The following is an 18,363-nucleotide window of genomic DNA, read 5'->3' as shown; positions in this document are numbered from 1 at the left end:
AAAGACTCTCAGGCCCTGGGCCCTGCAGACCAGATGAGAGCCGGTGAGCACCTTGACCTCTTGGCCCACAACAGTTAGGTACATGCGAAGGCACCAGATGGTCCATGTTTGTGGAGGTTAGGGAGATCAGGTGGGATATGACACTTAATGGGTCGCCTCTCTGACAGCTGGAGTCTTAGGGTAGGACTCAGCGGTCCTCTGAGATCCAGGCTTTGGATGATGAGAGTGTGTGATATCGTTGTGACTTGGAAGGAAGACTTGTTTGGGGCACATTAGTAAGCAGCCGCCAAACCCTTAAATTTCTATTCTGAGCTTGAACTCCTCTGGCTGGAGGCCAGAGTCCCCAAATCACTTTCCACAGACTCCTCATACCCTGGATTTTTTTAATGGAGAACTTGGGAACACTGCAGATAGCAACAGAAGTGGAGGGAAGCAATATGGGGCTGCTGCGAAGGCATTCTCTCTGCCTCCCTCCTCAGCCTAGGGCCCCTTGGGGTGTCTGGATAACCCCAGCATGCCCGGTGGGTACTGTAAGCCCACACTGCCGGAATGAGGTCTCAGGCACCAGCGTCTCTCTTCCCCTCTGTGTGCACTCATCCTGGCTTCAAAGGTGGGCATAGTAGAGCTGGAGGGAGGAAGGGCTCCAGGCATGGGCAGAAGGATAGGTGAGTGGGGCTGGAAGGGGACCAAAGCGTGACCCAGAGTGCCATTCAGCAAGCCGACCTGTCAGGACAAAAGAGGAGACGCTATCAGATAGATCCCAATGATGTGTGCTGTTTAGGTATGGACTGACGCACAGCACACACAATCCCTGTAGTCCCTGGGGCTTCTCCCTTATACCACCCATGGGACTGCTCTGTCCGGAGCCCAAGCTCCCTCCCTCTCTAGCTCCTTCCCTCCAGCCTGTCCTGGCCGTCTTCCAGACCAACTCCCTCCCACAGCTGACCTTTGCACCTCAGCCCTTCCCCTTCATATGTGAACCCTCACCTATCACTAGCTGAGATCTGCTCTGTGCTAAAGTTGACTCTGCGCTGCCTGCAGACCTGCCTATTACACCTCCCCTCCTCAGGCCACAGCAGGACTTGTTATGGCCCCATTCTGCTGCTTTGGCAGTTCTTGCAGCTATTTCTCTGGAGGGTGGGAAGGTTGAGCTTCTCTTAGCTGCTGTTTCCCTGGGAGCAGTGACTGGGGAGGCTTCTTTGAGGGTATGGAAGCAAAGGCTGTCACCAAAGTGACAAATGAAAGGTTCTTGGAGCGTTAGAGCTGGAGGGACCTTGGGGATCATCTAACCTTGTATCCTCAGAGTCTTGCCTATCTCAGGCTCTTCTAGGATCCCCTAGCCCCACAGTTTCCAGTTCGGTCTTTGCCATCAAGAACATGTAGATGCTCTCAGATCCAGGACCACCGATCACATACAAGCCCAAGTTTTATTGATGAGGGAACAACAACAGCAAAAAAAGACCTGACACAGGCATGCTGTGCCCAGTGTCTGAAGACACTGCAGTAGGCTTGAACCCAAGAGAGCTGACTCCTAAGAGTTCTGTACGTTGGGTCAGCCTCCCATCCCTTCTCCTGAGTGCCCCAGGATTCTGAGGGGCACCAAGAAGAGCACTCTAAGCACCTCTACTGCGAGGTTGGGGACTTGGCAGCATCGAACATCTTCTTGCGGCCTTCCATGCCAGACATGGCCTCCACGTTCTTCCTCCAGTCTCCCACCTCCACTGGCCGCTCCTGTGGGCAATCCACAAACATGTCAGAGCCTCGCCAGGCTGCAGGGGCAACAAAGGCCCCCCGAGCTCAAGAGAAAGTGGATGGGAGAAAATCTACCTCCTCAGAGAGATAAGAAATCCTGACCAGCATGTGATACAAGATGAGTAGGCCAGACAGGAACACAGAGTGTGTGGATGGGAGGTTCTAGGTAACTGTCATAGGGTCACAAAGCTGGTTCCCAGTATATGACAGACCAACTGCTCCTCCAAGTGCCACAACACCCTCCTGCTCGACATCCTGCAATTCAAGGTCACCTCCTCCAAGAAGCCTTTCCTGATTCATTCAACTCATTTTTGATTTTGTCAGCAAACTGCCTGGCCTGTTTGTCTTCACTAAGCTCCCTGGGCCAGAGAGATAGATTGCTTTCTCACCTCGCTCCTCACAGCCTGTCAGTTCTAGATATGTACTGTGAGGCCAACAAACTTGGAGTAACAAACTTGCTAGGCAAGTAACTGAACTCAGTTCTCCAATTTCTGTGTACTCATGTTCATGTAACCGCAATGAGAAGCTGAAAAGACCAGGCAATGGTCGCATCTTAACTGATATGGGGAGCAAGTGTCTATTTTAATTTCCAGTCGGCCTTTCTCGTGTCCCATTGTCCCCTTAGACTGGAAGCACTGGCCTCCTTGCGGGTTCTAGAATATTCTGATTCACACCCTGACTAGAGCACCTCAGACTGCAGATGCAACCTGAGAAGTCGCAGGCAAAGTCCAGTAGGTGGGTCGGAGGAGAGCGGTCCTCACCTTTTCTGTGTCTTCTTTCTTCACAGACTTGAGGTTGGCCCGCAGATCCATGGACACCTTGTGTTTGGAACCCAGTAGGGCTCGGAGCATGGCGTCGGCTGAGACACGGACCCGGCGCAGGGGTGGACGCTTGAACTTCCCACGGAGGTCCAGCACCTTCAGCTTCAGGTCCTTGATCTGTAGGAGCGAAGGAGCCAGGCTCTGTGGCAGGAATGCTAGACCTAGAGCTCTCTTACTGTGGATCTACCTACTAGGCTTCCAGCTAGAACCATCCTACAAGTCCTGCGGGCTCCAGGCCAGACCGTCTGAGGTCCTCAGAATCTCCTATCCTTTTCCAAGTAATCAGCACACACGCTAAATGAACTTTACAGACTAAGCACACTAGTTAACCTCATCCCCTCCCCATCCCAACCCTCGAATGAGTGAAAGACCAATAGACCTTTATTCCCATTTGGAAGCCTTGTGTGGAATGTGAACTGCTTTCTCTGGTCCTCCATCCTTGCTCTTGCTACTCAGCCCTCCCCAGGGGGCCTGCACAGCAGCTGAGCCTTGATTGACACAGCAGGTAGAGAAGCCCTAAATCCCACACCCCGATAATCCCAGGGTGCGGTCTACACTGGAGCTCGATGGCATCACACAACATCCTGGCAAGCAGGGTAGGGAAGTGCCCTCTCACCTTGGGCCAATGCTCAGAGGCAGCTCATGGCTGGTCCTAATGCTCACACACCCCATGATGAAGGGCCGGGTCCCGGAGTGGGAACCAGAGCACAGCATTCATACTAGGACCCCCACTTTGTGACCGAAGCCAAGCAAGTTCTAGGCCTTTGTGAGCCTCGATGTCCTCATTTGTCAGGGTCAGGTAATAGCCCCCATGTCCCCCACAGGCAAGTAGGGAGGATCAAAGGACTCAACACACTTGAAAGCCCTTCACAAACGTAAGATGTCATTAACAGACATCTGATTACTTGTGTGGGTGAGGGAAGCCGGCAGCTTCTGAAGCATTCACGTGGCTGGTGGGGAGGAAGTCTGTTCTTTTCACGTGTTGCTATCCTTCCTGCCCATCTCCAGGCCTATGGCATTAGGGTGGAAAACTAAACTTTCATGCTGAGAGACTGCCTGCCTGCGAGGCCCCCTAGAAACAGGCGGGCCATACCAATGCCCACCGCAGCCAGCCCAGGCTGCCTCATCCGCACCCTCTCCAGGGCCTACCTCTCTCGTGTTGTGGAGGCATTTGGCTTCGATATCATAGCGCTCCTCATCCACCACCTCCACCTTGGCATGGAGCTCTCGGCATAAGTCCTGAGGAGGAGATCGAAGGCATGAGAGTGGAGAAGAGAGGAGGGCCGCCAGTTCCAGCCTCCCTTTTCTGTCTGCACACTGAGCACGCTTAGCCCTATGGTCCATCGCTTTGCCTGCTCTGTAATCCCAACGGGAGCAGCCTCCACATCGGGCTCAAAGTTGTCACCATCAAGGCAACAACTCAAGGCTTTGCTTTTCTCTTTCTAGCTTTTTGTAAACGCTAACGGTGTTCTTTTAGGTAGTGTCATTGGGTAGCCCAGGCTGGCCTGAAAGCCTTGTCACTGAGAGCGCCTAGGCACAAACTCATACCTAATCTTTACATATATGAACTCATAGGCACGGGATATACAAGACCCACACTGATTCAAGCCAGATTCTTCCCAGTGCAGAGAAGGGGAAGCGGACACAAAGGCCCACCCCTAACCAAGAGCTCTCTGCAATTGGTACCTGCTGGGAAAGAGGAAAGCCTTTTCTCCAATGGGGTGTCCCTGGCTTTATTGAGTTCCATGCCCAGGAGTAGTCAGCCAACACAGAACGAACTCCATGTCTCCATGTCTCCTCTGTTTTGTTTGTTTGTTTTTCATGTTTGTTTTTTATTTTTGTCATATTGTTCTCCCTCCACCCCACCCACCTCTCTCTCCCCAGGGTCCCACTATGTAGCTCTGCCCTGGCTCACTCTGTAGACCAGGCTGGTCTCAAACTCACAGAGATCCGCCTGCCTCTGCCTCCCAGCGTGCTGGGATTAACGGTGTGCACCACCGCACCCAACCTGGTCTTCTTGCTTCTGTTTTAATTTTCATGTTTTTGGTTTTTTATTGTTTTTCTCATTTGTTTGTTTGTGTGGGGGTTTTTTTTTGTTTTTGTTTGTTTGTTTGTTTTTAAAGAGAGAAAGAGCACAAAGTTAGGTGGGCAGAGAGTTGAGAAGAATCTGTGAAGAGTTGGAGGAGGAACCGTATGATCAAAGCATATTGTATAAAAATGTTTGAATTAAAAAGTGTTTTTAATTCACATCCCTCCAGCCTCTCCTCCTGAGTAGTGGGATTACAAGCACATGTCTCAGTGTCAAGCTCACGGTTATTTTCTAAAACAAACAACAACAACAAAAAAAAAGTTTTCTTATTAAAAAAGCAATAAAAGTTAATGGTGGAAATTTTGAAAACTCTATATTAAACAGAAATAATAAAATTAGAGTAGCTACTGCCATGGGAGACACATGGACATATTTTCATCTGGTCTTTTCTCTGCAGTCACTGTCATTAAAGCAACTAATAGCAAAAGACTTGGGACTGGAGAGATAGCTCGGCGGTTGAGGGTACTGGCTACGCTTCCAAAGGACAAGGGTTCAAATCCTAACAACCACATAGCAGTTCACAACTGTCTGTAACTCCAGGATCTGACACCTTCACACAGATACGCGTGCAGGCAAAACACCAATGCACATAAAGTGGAAATAAATAAATTATCTTTAAAAATTACAAAAAGAGGGGTTGGGGATTTAGCTCAGTGGTAGAGCGCTTGCCTAGGAAGCGCAAGGCCCTGGGTTCGGTCCCCAGCTCCGAAAAAAGAACCAAAAAAAAAAAAATTATAAAAAGAAAAAGGAGACGCATCCTGGAGGGGTACACATCTTTGATGGGATGGGCCGTCTGAAATCCTGCCCATCTGCCAAGCCATACCATGCCATTGTACCAACGGATGGAAAGCCAGCCCGTTTCTAGCCAGCCTAGTCCATCCTCTCCTCTGGAACTCCCCTCTCAAGTCTGTAAAATGGAGTATCCTGCCATCACTTCAAAAGCAGTTGTGAGACTGGTGTGGGCGCGCCTTGTAAGTTACAGAGCTGTGTTGTTGGTTCAAGATCTACAGAGAGTCCCTTACATGAAGCACTGAGCCCAGCCCAACCTGCCAGACTTACCTGAAGGGCGCTGAGGGAAAGACCGCGGGTCTGCAGCGTAGGGATGCGCTCCGAGAGGTAACGCACCTTCTCAGCCTCTCGCTCCTCGTGCTCCTGCTCCCAGCACTCCTTGGCCTTGGCTAGCATCAGGCTCTGAAAAGGACCAAGCCGTTGAGCCAGGGTTGGTTCCTCATGTTCTATACCCATCTCAGAGTGAGGGGAAAGAGGCTTTAGACTAGGCCGGATCTGAGGCCATCGCTCAGTGTGGCAGTAGCTGTCACCAGGTCTTGGGTAAGCCGTGTGGCATTCCTTAGCCCCAGAGCTTGTTTATCCAAACAGTCTCCCTTCTCCCTCCCCTTTGCCCCATAGAGCTCCAGAGAGGGAGCTATACCAAAATGAACCATCTCTCTTCCTCTCCAAAAGTCCTACCCTAGGTTACTTCCGGTTGCCTCTTAGGCACCCAGGAGGGGCAGGACCCAAGCCACTGGTCACCCTTCAGCTTTGACAATGGTCAGAGCATCTTCCTTTACTCTTGGTTTCCCTCCTTGCTGTCCCTGCCCTCTGCATCCCTTAGAGTCTGCATGGCTGCCCCTCCACCTCCCATGGGACTAGGCTCACCTTCAGCATGAGTTTACGGGAGGCAGTGATCTTAGATTTCCTCTGGGGATGAGAAAGAGAGGCCAACAGTAAGGCAGAGGCTACAGAACTGGCTTCTTCATCACTACCCAGAATCCTCTGCTCACTTTAGGGTTCTTTTTTTCTTTTTCTTTTTTTTTTTTCTTTTTCTTTTTTTCGGAGCTGGGGACCGAACCCAGGGCCAGGTAGGCAAACGCTCTACCACTGAGCTAAATCCCCAACCCTCACTTTAGGGTTCTTAAAGCCCGTCTTTGTGACGGAACCAGTCAAGTTCAGAGAACACTGTAGTCAGCTACTTGACCTAACTGATGCCCCCCCCACCTTCCAGTCCTTACTTCACTGCTGGAAGGATCCCTCGGGAAACTGCAGATGTCCTCCCACAGGTACCTTCTGCATCTGCGGAGGAGCACGCTGACAACTGTGGTTAGTCCACAGCTCCAGCGGGACCAAATGAGGGCACAGATGTGCAGCCTTCGTGAAAAGCCCAAAACAGGCATATGTTTTAGCACCCCGGGTGATAACGCAGCTCTATCTGGGTGTTCCTTCCTGCCAGAGATACATGCTGTATGTGTCCCAGAGAAGGGAAGTGTGTCTGTGTGGACGTCAGAACTACTTTACGAGTTACCTTCATCCACACCAATCTCTAGGATACAAAAACATTGCTGGGGGATATTCCAGCCAAAAGGAGCAGGCAAATTCTTGACGACCAAATAGGTATGTTTTGGTAACTCCTAGTAAGTCTCCTCCAAGGCCAGGCATGGTGGATCATATGTGCAACCTCAGCAGTCCGGAAGCTAAGACAGGAGGCTCACATGTCGAGGGCCATCATGGAAAATCATAGACTATATGGAAGAACCTATCTAAAAAATGTTTCAAAGTCCAGCCTTGTGACAGTGTCCCCCAGCATGGTGAAGGTGACAGAGACACCTTACTGCTGACTTAGGCTTAGGAGGCTTGGAGCCCTTGTGTCTCTCCTGGGTTTCCTCTTTGCTGTCCCATTGAGCAGCCTGGCTATCTCAGGTGTTATCTGCCCTGGGAGAGCACAGCTAGGGTCTGCTCCTCAGTATGTCAGGCAGACATGACAGGGCTCTGTGGCAGTGAGGGGAAAGGCAATGAGTGAGCTTTAGCACACAGAGTATGACTCCCGATCTACTCACCGGGGGCTTATCTTTTTATCTTCGAAAGCTTACGCTCCAGGTAATGAGAGAAACAGCCGGTTGCTGGGGCCATGACAGCACCTGGTTCACCCTCCCAGATACTCCCTGGGGGAATGGCCTTTTGCAGTGTCGTTCTCCCACCACTCGCTGACTCTTCATCTAAACAATGGTTCCCAGGGTTTCACTCAGATAGGAGCCTCACCAAAACTGAAGGGCTCATACGGTCATGAGGAAATGCTATATTTGCCTCTCGCTCAGACTAGCCAGGCCAAGTGTCCCCTCTGTCAGTGACATCACCTCTCCATTTGAGTCAGCACACCAGTTTTCCTTCAGCCCTCACCCCTGGACTACATGCAGGCTGTCTTCTCTGCGGCCTGAAATTTGGATTAGACAGTGTCCAGAGTGAGGGTGGCCATGATCCTGAGGGGAACCTAAGGACACACCTGCATTCCTTCCTCAGTGTTCAGCCATAAAGCTTTTCAAATGACAACAGCTTTGCAAGAGGTAGAATGAAGCCCCCGGGGATGCAGGAGCTTGAGGAAGGCCCAGGGGAGAACATGAAGACCTGTGAGGGGCATCCCGGAGCCCTGCATCCAAGCACATGACAGCTTTGGTCTTTGCTTCTCTTCTCCTGGGAGTTTTCTCCGTCACTGGCATCCCCATCCTATCTTGGCTTTGACCCTATCTCCATCTTCCCCTCAGGTCCACCCCATCTTCAACAGTTAGAAGAACTAAGCAGCGCAGAGAAAACTCAAACGCCACTCACCTCACTTTACGCATCCGTCATGGGAGGAACCAGAAGGAAGAGCAGAAAGAACATAGAGTGAGTGAGTGGGAACCAAATACAAGACATGGGCAGCAACAGAACCAAGCAGACCTGCTTCAGGGGAGGGGACAGGTAAGGACAACATGTCTGAAAGGCACCAACCATGGGAGAGGGGGACCACGTCAGTGTTTCAGCAAACAAGGAGAAGAGCTCAACCACCTTCTGGGCTACTACTCATTCCTTTTGGGAGATGTTGGTCATTCAAAGCTGTAGGGGAATCTAGTGGGAAGTCATGCAGGCTTTGACAGACAGCAATGCATTCTGCAAAGGCTTCCATTGCTGGGCGTGCTGTCCCCAAAACTCCACTAATCCACCACATCCATGTGATGTCATAGCTTAGTGTGTTTGGTTCGTTGATCCATATGGACAAGCCAGCTCTGAAGCATAGGTCAAACATGTCCTCCAAATGCATTCCCTCTTGGGAATGAGCTCTGCTCAGCTGAGAGAGCTCCTGGACACCTTAGGGAAACAGTCAGAGCTGACCAGGCACTAAGGCTCATTCCTATCTCAGGAGCTTCTGCTGGGAGTAGCTTAGGGGAGGGGTGGTGGTGAGCCAGGCTGTCCTCAGCTGTGAGGCTAATGTCTGTGCTGAAGGGAGTAGCCTCCCAGGAGCCCTGCATGGGAGGGAAACAACTTACACTTCCGGCATGGTGGTAACAAGGCAGCACCTAGAGGGGACAAAGGAATCCTTAATGAAGAAGCTGTACCTCCTGCTGTGAACCCCCAGCAGCTGTGGGGAATCAAAAAACCGCAGGAAGACATGGATTCGGTAGTAGGTTAACCAACAACTACGAAGACAACATCCCCCCAAGAAGACAACATCTCCCTATGACCTTGGAAAGCCTAAAACATTTACAACTGGCTATTTCCAGAAAAGTCTTGCTGAGTCTGGTGCAGACCAGGATGGAATCTGTAGGCGCTGTGTTTGGAAAGTTAGGACAGAACCAGATCCGGAGAGCCTTGAACACTCAGCTGAATTCAGACTTCGCCTGTGGATCAGGACTCGGAGAAGGTGCAGGAGGAGCCGAACAGAATGGAAGTTGGTGTGCAGCTCCTGGTGGCCCAACTCCAGTGGCGCCTGCCATTCGGTAGTACCTACAGCCGGGCAAGTGGCAGAATGCCCTGAGTAGAGATTAAGCCAAGAGGGGAAAAAAACCTAGCGTGTCTTCAGTCCCTCCCAGCTGGTTTTTTTCTCTCTGCAAAATTGGGGCTTAGATAGGTAATGTGCTACTGTTTCTTCTTCCTCTTCTTCCTCCTCCTCCTCCTCCTCTTCCTCCTCCTCCTCCTCCTCCTCCTCTTCTTCTTCTTCTTCTTCTTCTTCTCCCTCTTCTTCTTCTTCTTCCTCTTCTTCTTCCTCCTCCTCCTCCTCCTCCTCTTCTTCTTCTTCTTCTTCTTCTTCTTCTTCCTCTTCTTCTTCCTCCTCCTCCTCCTCCTCCTCCTCTTCTTCTTCTTCTTCTTCTTCTTCTTCTTCTTCTTCTTCTTCTTCTTCTTCCTCTTCTTCTTCCTCCTCCTCCTCCTCCTCCTCTTCTTCTTCTTCTTCCTCTTCTTCCTCCTCCTCCTCCTCCTCCTCCTCCTCTTCTTCTTCTTCTTCTTCTTCTCCCTCTTCTTCTTCTCCCTCTTCTTCTTCTTCCTCTTCTTCTTCTTCCTCTTCTTCTTCTTCTTCTTCCTTCTTCTTTCTTCTTTCTTCTTCTTCTTCCTCCTCTTCCTCCTCCTCCTCCCCCTCCTCATAATCATCATTATTATCATTATCATACTCTCCCTCCCCTTCCTCTTCCTCCTCTTCCTTTTCTCCATTTTTTAAAAATATTTTTGGGTTTTTTTGGGATTTTTTTGTCTTTTAAGACCAGGTTTCTCTGTGTAGCTCTGACTGTCCCAGAACTCACTCTGCAGACCAGGCTGGCCTTGAACTCCTACCTCAGAGATCCTCCTACCTCTGCCTCTCAAGATTAGCTCGCAGATTAAAGAAGGTGTGCGTTACCACCGCCCCGCTAGTAGTGTGCTTAATATTTAGCCCTCGAACCTTTCATTCAAACCAGATCTCACTTGGAGGCAAAGCAGTTTCAACCACTAAGTAACAATGACTCTGGTTAAAGAAGCCAGCACAGCAGCAGTTCAGGAGCCTCTGAGAGAGCACAGCTATGGAGCAATGAGAGGCCCCACAGGCTGGCTCTGGGCCAGGCCGCCTTGGAGTCCCGAAGGCTGCAGAGGCCACAGACCTGTTTTGCCCTCTTGTCTGGGCCCTACAGAGTGTGTAGGTGGGGAATAGAGGTCATGGCTGTGCTGAAGCTCAGGGAAGCAGGAAGGTTAGGGACAGATGTGTGGTGTGGGTCAGGAGGCCTAAGGAGGGGGATAAAGTGAAGAGTCAGGTGGAGCAGCTTATAGAGAGGGGGGCAGGCATGGAGTTCAGAGTCCGTGTTTAGACTTGGTTCATGGACCTGGTTTGGAGCACTACAGGACGTTTGCAAGGTGCCCACCAATAATGTCATTCAATAGCCATCCTTCCTGTGCACATGAAGAACTCCCAACCCCCACCCCACCACCCCCACCCGGAGCCCAGTGACTAGGCTTAGTTCTCCTTTCCTGGATCCCAGCCTGTTACAGAGCCTTGCACCTAAGCCTCTGTTCATGCAGAGAATGGGGCTAGGTGGGAGGTGACCCTGGAGTCTCAGCTGTCCCCAGGGGTTACTGGGGAAGAGATGTGGGAACCATTCATGCATTCCCAAGATGCTTAGCTGAAATTAGGTTTAATACACAGCTGCTGACTCAAGAGCTCTGCTCTTCCGAAGACACTGGGGGAAGTCCAAAAGGAGACACTAGCTGACAAAGATCCTCCCCTCCCAAGTCTGTCTGGCCTCTGGGAATGCGAGTCTTAGCCGAGTAGGTCTTGCATCTGTCTCCCTAGATTATGCTTCGCCCTGGTGGGCACTTAGCCATGGCTATCCTTCCTCTATCCCTGAGAGAGCCCCCTGTCACCAGTGTGGGGCCCACTGCTGGGCCCAGCCTGGGCCTCCTGCCAAGCTCCAGGCAGTCCCTAACTGCCTCACTGACAAATGCCAGGCCCAGGGGTCCCACATCAAGCATGAGGCCCTGACCTGTGCTCTGACACCCACCAGGCAGGACCCCTTGACAGGCTCTATGGAAGAGAAGCAGGGGCCTGATTAGAAGCCAGGATATAGATAGCAGAGGGGCTGGAGGGCCGAATTCCATCTGGACCACAAGTGGAAAGCGAGAGATAAGAGAAAGCACAGAGCTGGAAGGAAGGGAGCAGACTCAGGCCTGACTCAAGACTCACCTTCCTGGCCCTGAGGCCCTTGGTGTGGAAAGACTGTCAGTTTTCCACGCCAAGCCCACTTGCTTGAGTATGGAGTGTGTAAATCCTGTGTGAGACACAGCAGAAAGGAACCAACCCCCTGATAGGGCCGTATGCGTCATGCTCTACCCTTGCTCCCCACCTCTGACCTTGGAACTTAGTTCAAGGGCAACCCCATCCTCCCAAACAGGGTGCTAACAAGCTGATCTCCCAAGCTTGTGGCCAGGAAGTCCAGCATTAGAACCGCTTAGGGTCCAGGACTTGGGGTAGGGGCTGCCTTTAGCCCAAACCTCCTCCGATCATCATGCTGTAGATGTCTTGCTAGCTTACATGCTCACAGACAATTGTACTCCGACCCCAGACACTGTGGTCATCCACCTCCCCTACAACTCCTTCTCCGACTCAGAGCCAGGAGCAGTGGGGAGGCATGGTGGTCTGTCTATACCTGTTGGTGTCCTGTGCAGATGAGACGGGTGAAGAGAGCTCAAAGCACCTGTCAGAGAGAAAGGACAAAGAAACGAGATGGTCTCTTCGGTCAGCAGGCCCTCTGGACTGTCTCCTCAGAGTCCTGCATGACCACTGGTGCTTCTCCCCCAGGCTTCTCCCAAATGTGATGCCTTGGTCCCCAGGGCCACCCCTCCCACCAGGAGCTCGGTCCACCCTGCCCCTGGCTGCAGTCCCTCGTGAGAGCATAGTCCACTGCTTTGGGTTTCTGAGGAACATGTTGGACAGTTCTTCCCTTCCAGGTCCAACTGCCCACAGCATCGTACAGGAGAAATGCCATTTGGTGGGTCAAAAGGCTAGGAGTCTTAGAGTATTCTGCCAACAAACCTGCCCAACAAATCCAAATAAGAAACATCTCTGTCTCCCAAACTTCATTTTCCCTCTAAACAAAACCTCACCTCTCTACTCAGCTGCCCAGGTCCATGGTCAGTGTTGTAGACACTTACCTAGTTTAGTCCTCGTGGAGCTAGGCTGGCCCGAGCCTCACCACAGACGGCAGATTGTGGGGGCAGAGCTGAGGGCAGGCTATGAAAACCGTGGCCTCCGGCAACTGGCCAGTAAAAATAGAACAGCCACTGCCCCCTCCAGCTGCCCCTCCTTCCCACCCCCTCCCACCATGCGCACCTCGCAGGGCAGATACGTGCTGCCGTGTGTACCTCACAGGCTTAGAGACCAGTGTGTATACATCAGGAGCACACACACAAACCCTGCACACACAGAGCCTTTGACTTGGGGAAAACAGCACTCACCTGGGGGAGGACAGAGACGGGAAGACTAGACAGGATATGGAATTGACCAGAGATGTGAACAGGAAGGGGGATGAAGGGAATCAGGGCACTGGGAGGTCTGAGGAACCATTAAAGATCAGGGAGGGAGCTAGCAGGCTGACACTTCCTCTCCAGCCAGGACATGTAGACATGCAACCCCAGACCATGCTCCAAAAACCCTCAAAAAACCAAAGACCTAAGTATTTGTGTCTCTGGTACCAGTGAGATAGGAGGGTGCCTGCAGGGTTCTGGCGGCCCCATAGCATGTTTCTGGGGTCCAACTGAGTCACAATAGCAGACGGGCCACCCCTATGTTCGTGGAAGCCTGCAGATCTCTACACTTCTTCAGGTGGGCTTTAAGGAATCTTCCTTGCCAAGGGTCTAAGTAGCACTCCGCATTCCATTTCTTGAACCCAGGGAAGCTAACAGTCTTTTCCCTGCTTAATCTTCATGTCAACCAGAGCCTGCCTGATTGCAGGGCCACACCTGTTTCCTGGGTATTTTTAGGACTGTTGATGAACACATAATACCCACCCTATAGTCAGAGAAAGACAATGCCTGCTATGTTAATCCGGTAGCTATTATAGTCGGTCATCTTGTGGGCCAAGATCTCAGGTTAGGCAGGACAGACAGAGCCCTGACCCTGCTGGGAGGCCTGAAGCAGGCTCACAGGGGGAGGGAGTAGGTGGGCAAGGGTGAACTAAGGAGATGTATTTCCAGTGCCCATAAAGAAGGAATAACCTTCCGTAGGGACACTAGTATTCTGCTGCCTGGCAGAGGTGGCTCCAAGTCTGTACTTCACAGGTCACATTCGAGAAGCCTCTTGCTGATGGCTGCAGGGAGAAGGGACAGAGTCTGAGAAGCAATGGGGCTAGGCCATAGGATTCCAAGTAGAGAGAGGCACCCATCAATCCACAGGGAGCAGCTGTAGAGAAGGAATTTAGGAACTTTGGGGAAGGGTCCACTGAGGCTTAGTGCCTTGGCTTCTTGTAGCTCTCTCTCTCTCTCTCTCTCTCTCTCTCTCTCTCTCTCTCTCTTACTCTCTCTCTCTCTAAACATTTGGTGTGTGTGTGTGTGTGTGTGTGTGTGTGTGTGTGTGTGTTCTCGTGTGTATGTGTACAGTGCATACATAAGTGTACGTACAGAGACATATTGATAATGTGGAGCCCATAGTCAACCTGGGGTACTGTTCGGTGAGAACATCTGCGGTATTTTTAGAGACAGAATCTCCCATGGGAACCTGTGGTCCCCTGATTCAGCTAAGCTACCTTCCCAGAGAGCCCCAGAGACCAGCCTGTCTCCCGGTGCTGAGGTGATGTTGCCAGCTCTTGATGTGGGGGCTGAGGATCAAACTCAGTAGACAGCGAGCATCCTAAACAGTGGGTCATCCCTCCAGCACCTACCATAAGTTTCTTCTAAGACATCACACTGAAAATGAATTGTCTGCGTGAATCACCTTGCTTTTTGAAAAGGAAAATAAAGATAATGTGGCAAAGCATAAGAAAGGACCAAAACAAGCCAAAAATTAGGTGACCGAGGTCACTGTGACTGTGGACCACCTAGGAGGGTGTCCTCTCTGCTGAAACCACAAGGCCATGCGGAGGGTCTTGATCCTTTTATGTTAGGTCCTAGTGTCCTACCTCAATTTTCTTTCCCTCCATATCATATGGCTCCAAGCACCTAGCTCTCTCCCTCAGGTCCACCCCAACTCATGATTCCAATTTCAGCTTTACACTCTGGCCCCAGTTCTGGCTTTGTACACTGACCCACAGACTTCTCTGGTGTCGGTCTCTTGATATCATTCAGAAACGGCCTTCAAAACTAGGTCTGTTGAGGCCTGTGGTGCTTGTACAAGCTCCACTTTGCCCAAGCATAGAAGTGGGCACAGAGGTCTTCAGAGCCACCCACAGGTCGGCCCTGTAATCTCTAGCAGGAGTCCTCTGTCTAGCTAAGGGCTCACTCCATACATCTCTGCCTGGCTACTTCAATCGCTGCCCTTACCAAGGTGCCTCTGTCACTTTCCCCTGACCTCCCAGCTTACATTAAAGAACACTTCCTTTTCAGTTCACATCTATCTGGGAATAGGTCACCCCCTTCCTATTCTGCCTCTACAGGGGCAGTTATTGAAGAGCTTCAGGCTATGTCTAGCTTCTCCTTAAACATGGAACCAGAAGGAACCAGCACTCTCCAGAGTCCCCAGGCAGAACTTCCTGTGGTCGTGTGGATAAACGTCCCACAAACATGACAATGTGAGTATGGTACTTCATAGAGCCAAATCACAGACATGAGTAGATTAAAGATGGGAAGCTCTCCTGAGTTATCACAAGTGCCCTTTTAGAACAGGAGCATGTAGGGCTGAAGAGACGGCTCAGCGGTTAAGAGCACTGACTGCTCTTCCAGAGGTCCTGAGTTCAAATCCCAGCAATCACATGGTGGCTCGCAGCCATCTGTAATAAGATCTGATGCCCTCTTCTGGAGTATCTGAAGACAGCTACAGTGTACTCATATATAATAAATCCTTAATAAAAAAAAGAAAAGAAAAGAAAAGACTGGGGCATGTGGCTAAGGGTTGGTATGAGATGTGACAACTAAAGCAGAGGTCAAAGGAGAAAGATGTAAAACACCATCGGAGGACACGAGAGCCAGCCAAGGAACATAGGTGGTTTCCAGAACCTAGAGGAGAAAAGGCAACAGCCTCCCCCTGGATCCAGAAGGAAGCAGGCCTGAAAATACCTCATCTCCCAGCCTTGTGCGACTGGTTTTAGACATTGGCCTTTCAGGTGTAAGATAACTTGTGTTGTTTTGGATAGTTAACCTTGTGGTGGCTTATTATAGCAGCAATAAGAACTTAATGGGCTCTCTCAGCAACTTGAAGGGCCCCAGGCTTCATGGTCAGGTCTGCTTGGGGCCAGCCAGAAAGCAGTGAGTTTGGCAAGGTCAGTGAGAAGAACTAGGGTAGGGGAAGTGTCCCCAAAGCAAGGCAGTCTCAAGGAAGCCCCTGATACTTTCCTGACAAAACCTAGCCCCTAGAGCTTTCCCTTCCTGAAAGCCAGCTTTTTCTCTTGCTGGGAGGATCAAAGGAGGTCAGAGGAGGAAGGCCCCACAGTCCAGGAGAACATGGAGAGGCAAGTACGTGTGCTCAGTGCTTCTGATCGACTGCGCAGACCCTTTTCAGACTCTTCCCTAATTTTAGCATTAGTCTTGCCCTAACTCTGCTCCTGCTCCTCCTTCTACTCCAAACACACCCCTATCTCTGTCTTTAACTCTGCTAAGACCCATAGGTGTCCACTGAGCAAATAAGAAGACAGGCCCCTCTTAATGCAAGAAGACTAGCAGGCACTGGGGCTCCTCCAGCTCAGGGTGGACCTAACCCACCGCTCTCAGAGCTCCTTTGCTTTTCTGGGATGACCACTTGCTACATACATGTCCTAGGGCCTCCCAGATTCACTCCCAGTTTCAACTCTCTGAAGCAGCTGAGTTCACCCCTCCTCCACCCTCGTCTCGGCATCGTCCCCAACCTTAATGCCAACCTTCCAGAACCTAACCCGAATAAAGACTCAAGGTCTAAGTAAGCCAGCCCCCCAGGGCCCTTAGAACCTTTCTCATTGGTAAGCTGGCTTAGGAGTATGCCATGACCTTAAGGGAGCCTGGCTTCCAAGGAACTGCCCTTTGCCTTCTGGGGAACTCCTGCACTGAACACGGATGAACTTCCTTTAGCTTCTTTAAAAGTCCAAGGACTCTAAGGCAGTGTTGATAGAAGTTGGGACTCCAGAGACTGACCGACCCCCACAGTCACAACTTCTATGTCCCTCAACTCAATGAGAAACTAACAGGACAAAAGAGGGGCACAGTGGTGCATACCCATAATCCCAACACTGAGGCAGGAGGGTGGCTATGAGTTTGAGGACAGTTTGGGTTGCAAGGAGAAAGGGAAGAAGAATGCAGGAGTATCGGGGCTTTCTAGGTTGGGAGGGAAGGGTGGGGCAGGAAAGAGACCCAGAATGGGTTAGTGGAAGAAGAGAGCCTAGGTGGAGTATGCGACCTTTGGTCACACTGGCTTCCAATGTCATTATTGCCTCTCCCGTGGCGAGAAAGACTACAGGGTATGGGAGGATGAAGTATCTTGCCAGAAGAGCTAAGGCCTACCAGGCCATGGGTGGTACAGTCAGGGTGGACAGTCCCAGTGGAAGACACCTGTCAGCCAGCCCCAGCTGCCCTGGCGTTGTTTGGAAAGCAGAAGAACCGAAATTAGCAAATGACAAAGCCGGCCCATTTGTCCTGCCAGCAGGCTCTCCCACACTGCTCAGGGACCATGCCTCAGTGACAGCCAAACTGGAGCCCCCTCTCCACACCCATTCCACTCCAGCCTTGCCCTGGGATCAGTTGTCTGCGGTAGACCCAGGGAGGGGGGAGGGGAGGGAATGGAGGAAGAGAGATTAGCCAGAACAAAGAAAGGCTGTCACACCTCAGTGTGTCCAGGGCCCTTGTCACTGGAGGGAAAACCTAGCAGAGTGAGTCAACCCTGGAGCTTGGAGACAGACAGCCTCACTCCCAGCAAATCTGATCTGGTGTAACTTGAGCAGTTTGACCCTTGTGAGATTCCGTTTCCTCATCCATAAAATGGAGATAATAATAGTGTCTACCTCAGGGGATTGCTGTGGGGCTGCGGTGAGGTAATGTGTACAAAGGGCTTTGCAAAGGTCTGGCATGAGGCAAGCCCTTAGCCGATATTAAGTTCTTAGTGTATTCTGATGCTCCGGATTGAATCCAGGGCGGCGAGCATGCTAGGCAAGCACTCTGCCGCTGTGCTCTTTCCCTGGCCTTTTAGTGTATCCTCACCGAAGCCTCAGAATTACTCTTGAGGTGGCCGTTTTTATCAAACCCATCGCACTGATGAGAAAACGGAACTCACAGTAAGTGAGCAACTTTCACAATGACCCCTAGCAAGAGGAGGAGGCCAGGTCAAAAAATATACCCCGGTGCCTGGTAACAGCCTGGCATACATGAACTGTTCCGTAAACACTCTAATGTTTATTTCTTCAACGTTCTCAATTTTCCTACTGAAAATTTGAATGGACCAGCCTTGGGACTCAAAACTCCTTGGGACCCAAAGCTCCTTAAAACCCAATGTACTGCTTTGTGTTACTGATTCTTATCGGAGGTCTGTCTGTGTCTGTCGAGCCAGAAATAGCTCACAGTCTCTGTTCTCAGCTCTCAGACTCCAAGAGGAGGAAGATTTTCTTTGTGCTACAGGGATGCCAGTGGTGGGCAGAGAGGGAATTCGGGGGTGTGAATGAATAAACCCACCCGGAGAGGCGGTGGGAACCTTCAAGCTCCAGCAGGCTCCAGCAGCAGCAGGGTGGGCCCTGCCACCTTCAACCCGGCTGCTTTTCTCACACTGTACTCTCTGCTACCTCCCACGCCTCGGACTTCCTCCCACACCCTCTGCCCAAACCTGTTGTC

The 18,363-nt window shown here is 51.2% G+C and overlaps 1 protein-coding gene across 5 annotated transcripts; it reads right to left on the bottom strand.

Moving 5' to 3' along the window:
- Positions 1–369: 369 nt before the first annotated feature.
- Tnni1 (troponin I1, slow skeletal type) lies at positions 370–12,635 on the bottom strand. 5 transcript variants are annotated; one of them, XM_087580518.1, is made up of 10 exons: positions 12,580–12,635; positions 12,075–12,122; positions 8,958–8,987; positions 6,672–8,263; positions 6,319–6,360; positions 5,722–5,853; positions 3,723–3,812; positions 2,514–2,690; positions 1,622–1,731; positions 370–723 (listed from the first exon to the last, which is right to left on the bottom strand). In XM_087580518.1, exons 4-9 carry the CDS (start codon positions 6,831–6,833, stop codon positions 1,624–1,626), a joined length of 711 nt encoding a protein of 236 aa, XP_087436644.1. In that variant the 5' UTR covers positions 6,834–8,263; positions 8,958–8,987; positions 12,075–12,122; positions 12,580–12,635; the 3' UTR covers positions 370–723; positions 1,622–1,623.
- Positions 12,636–18,363: the final 5,728 nt, after the last annotated feature.

Source organism: Rattus norvegicus, chromosome 13 (genome assembly GCF_021556685.1).
Source record: "Rattus norvegicus strain SHRSP/BbbUtx chromosome 13, alternate assembly SHRSP_T2T, whole genome shotgun sequence".
NCBI lineage: Eukaryota > Metazoa > Chordata > Mammalia > Rodentia > Muridae > Rattus > Rattus norvegicus.
This window is presented reverse-complemented; position numbering and strand designations above follow the sequence as displayed.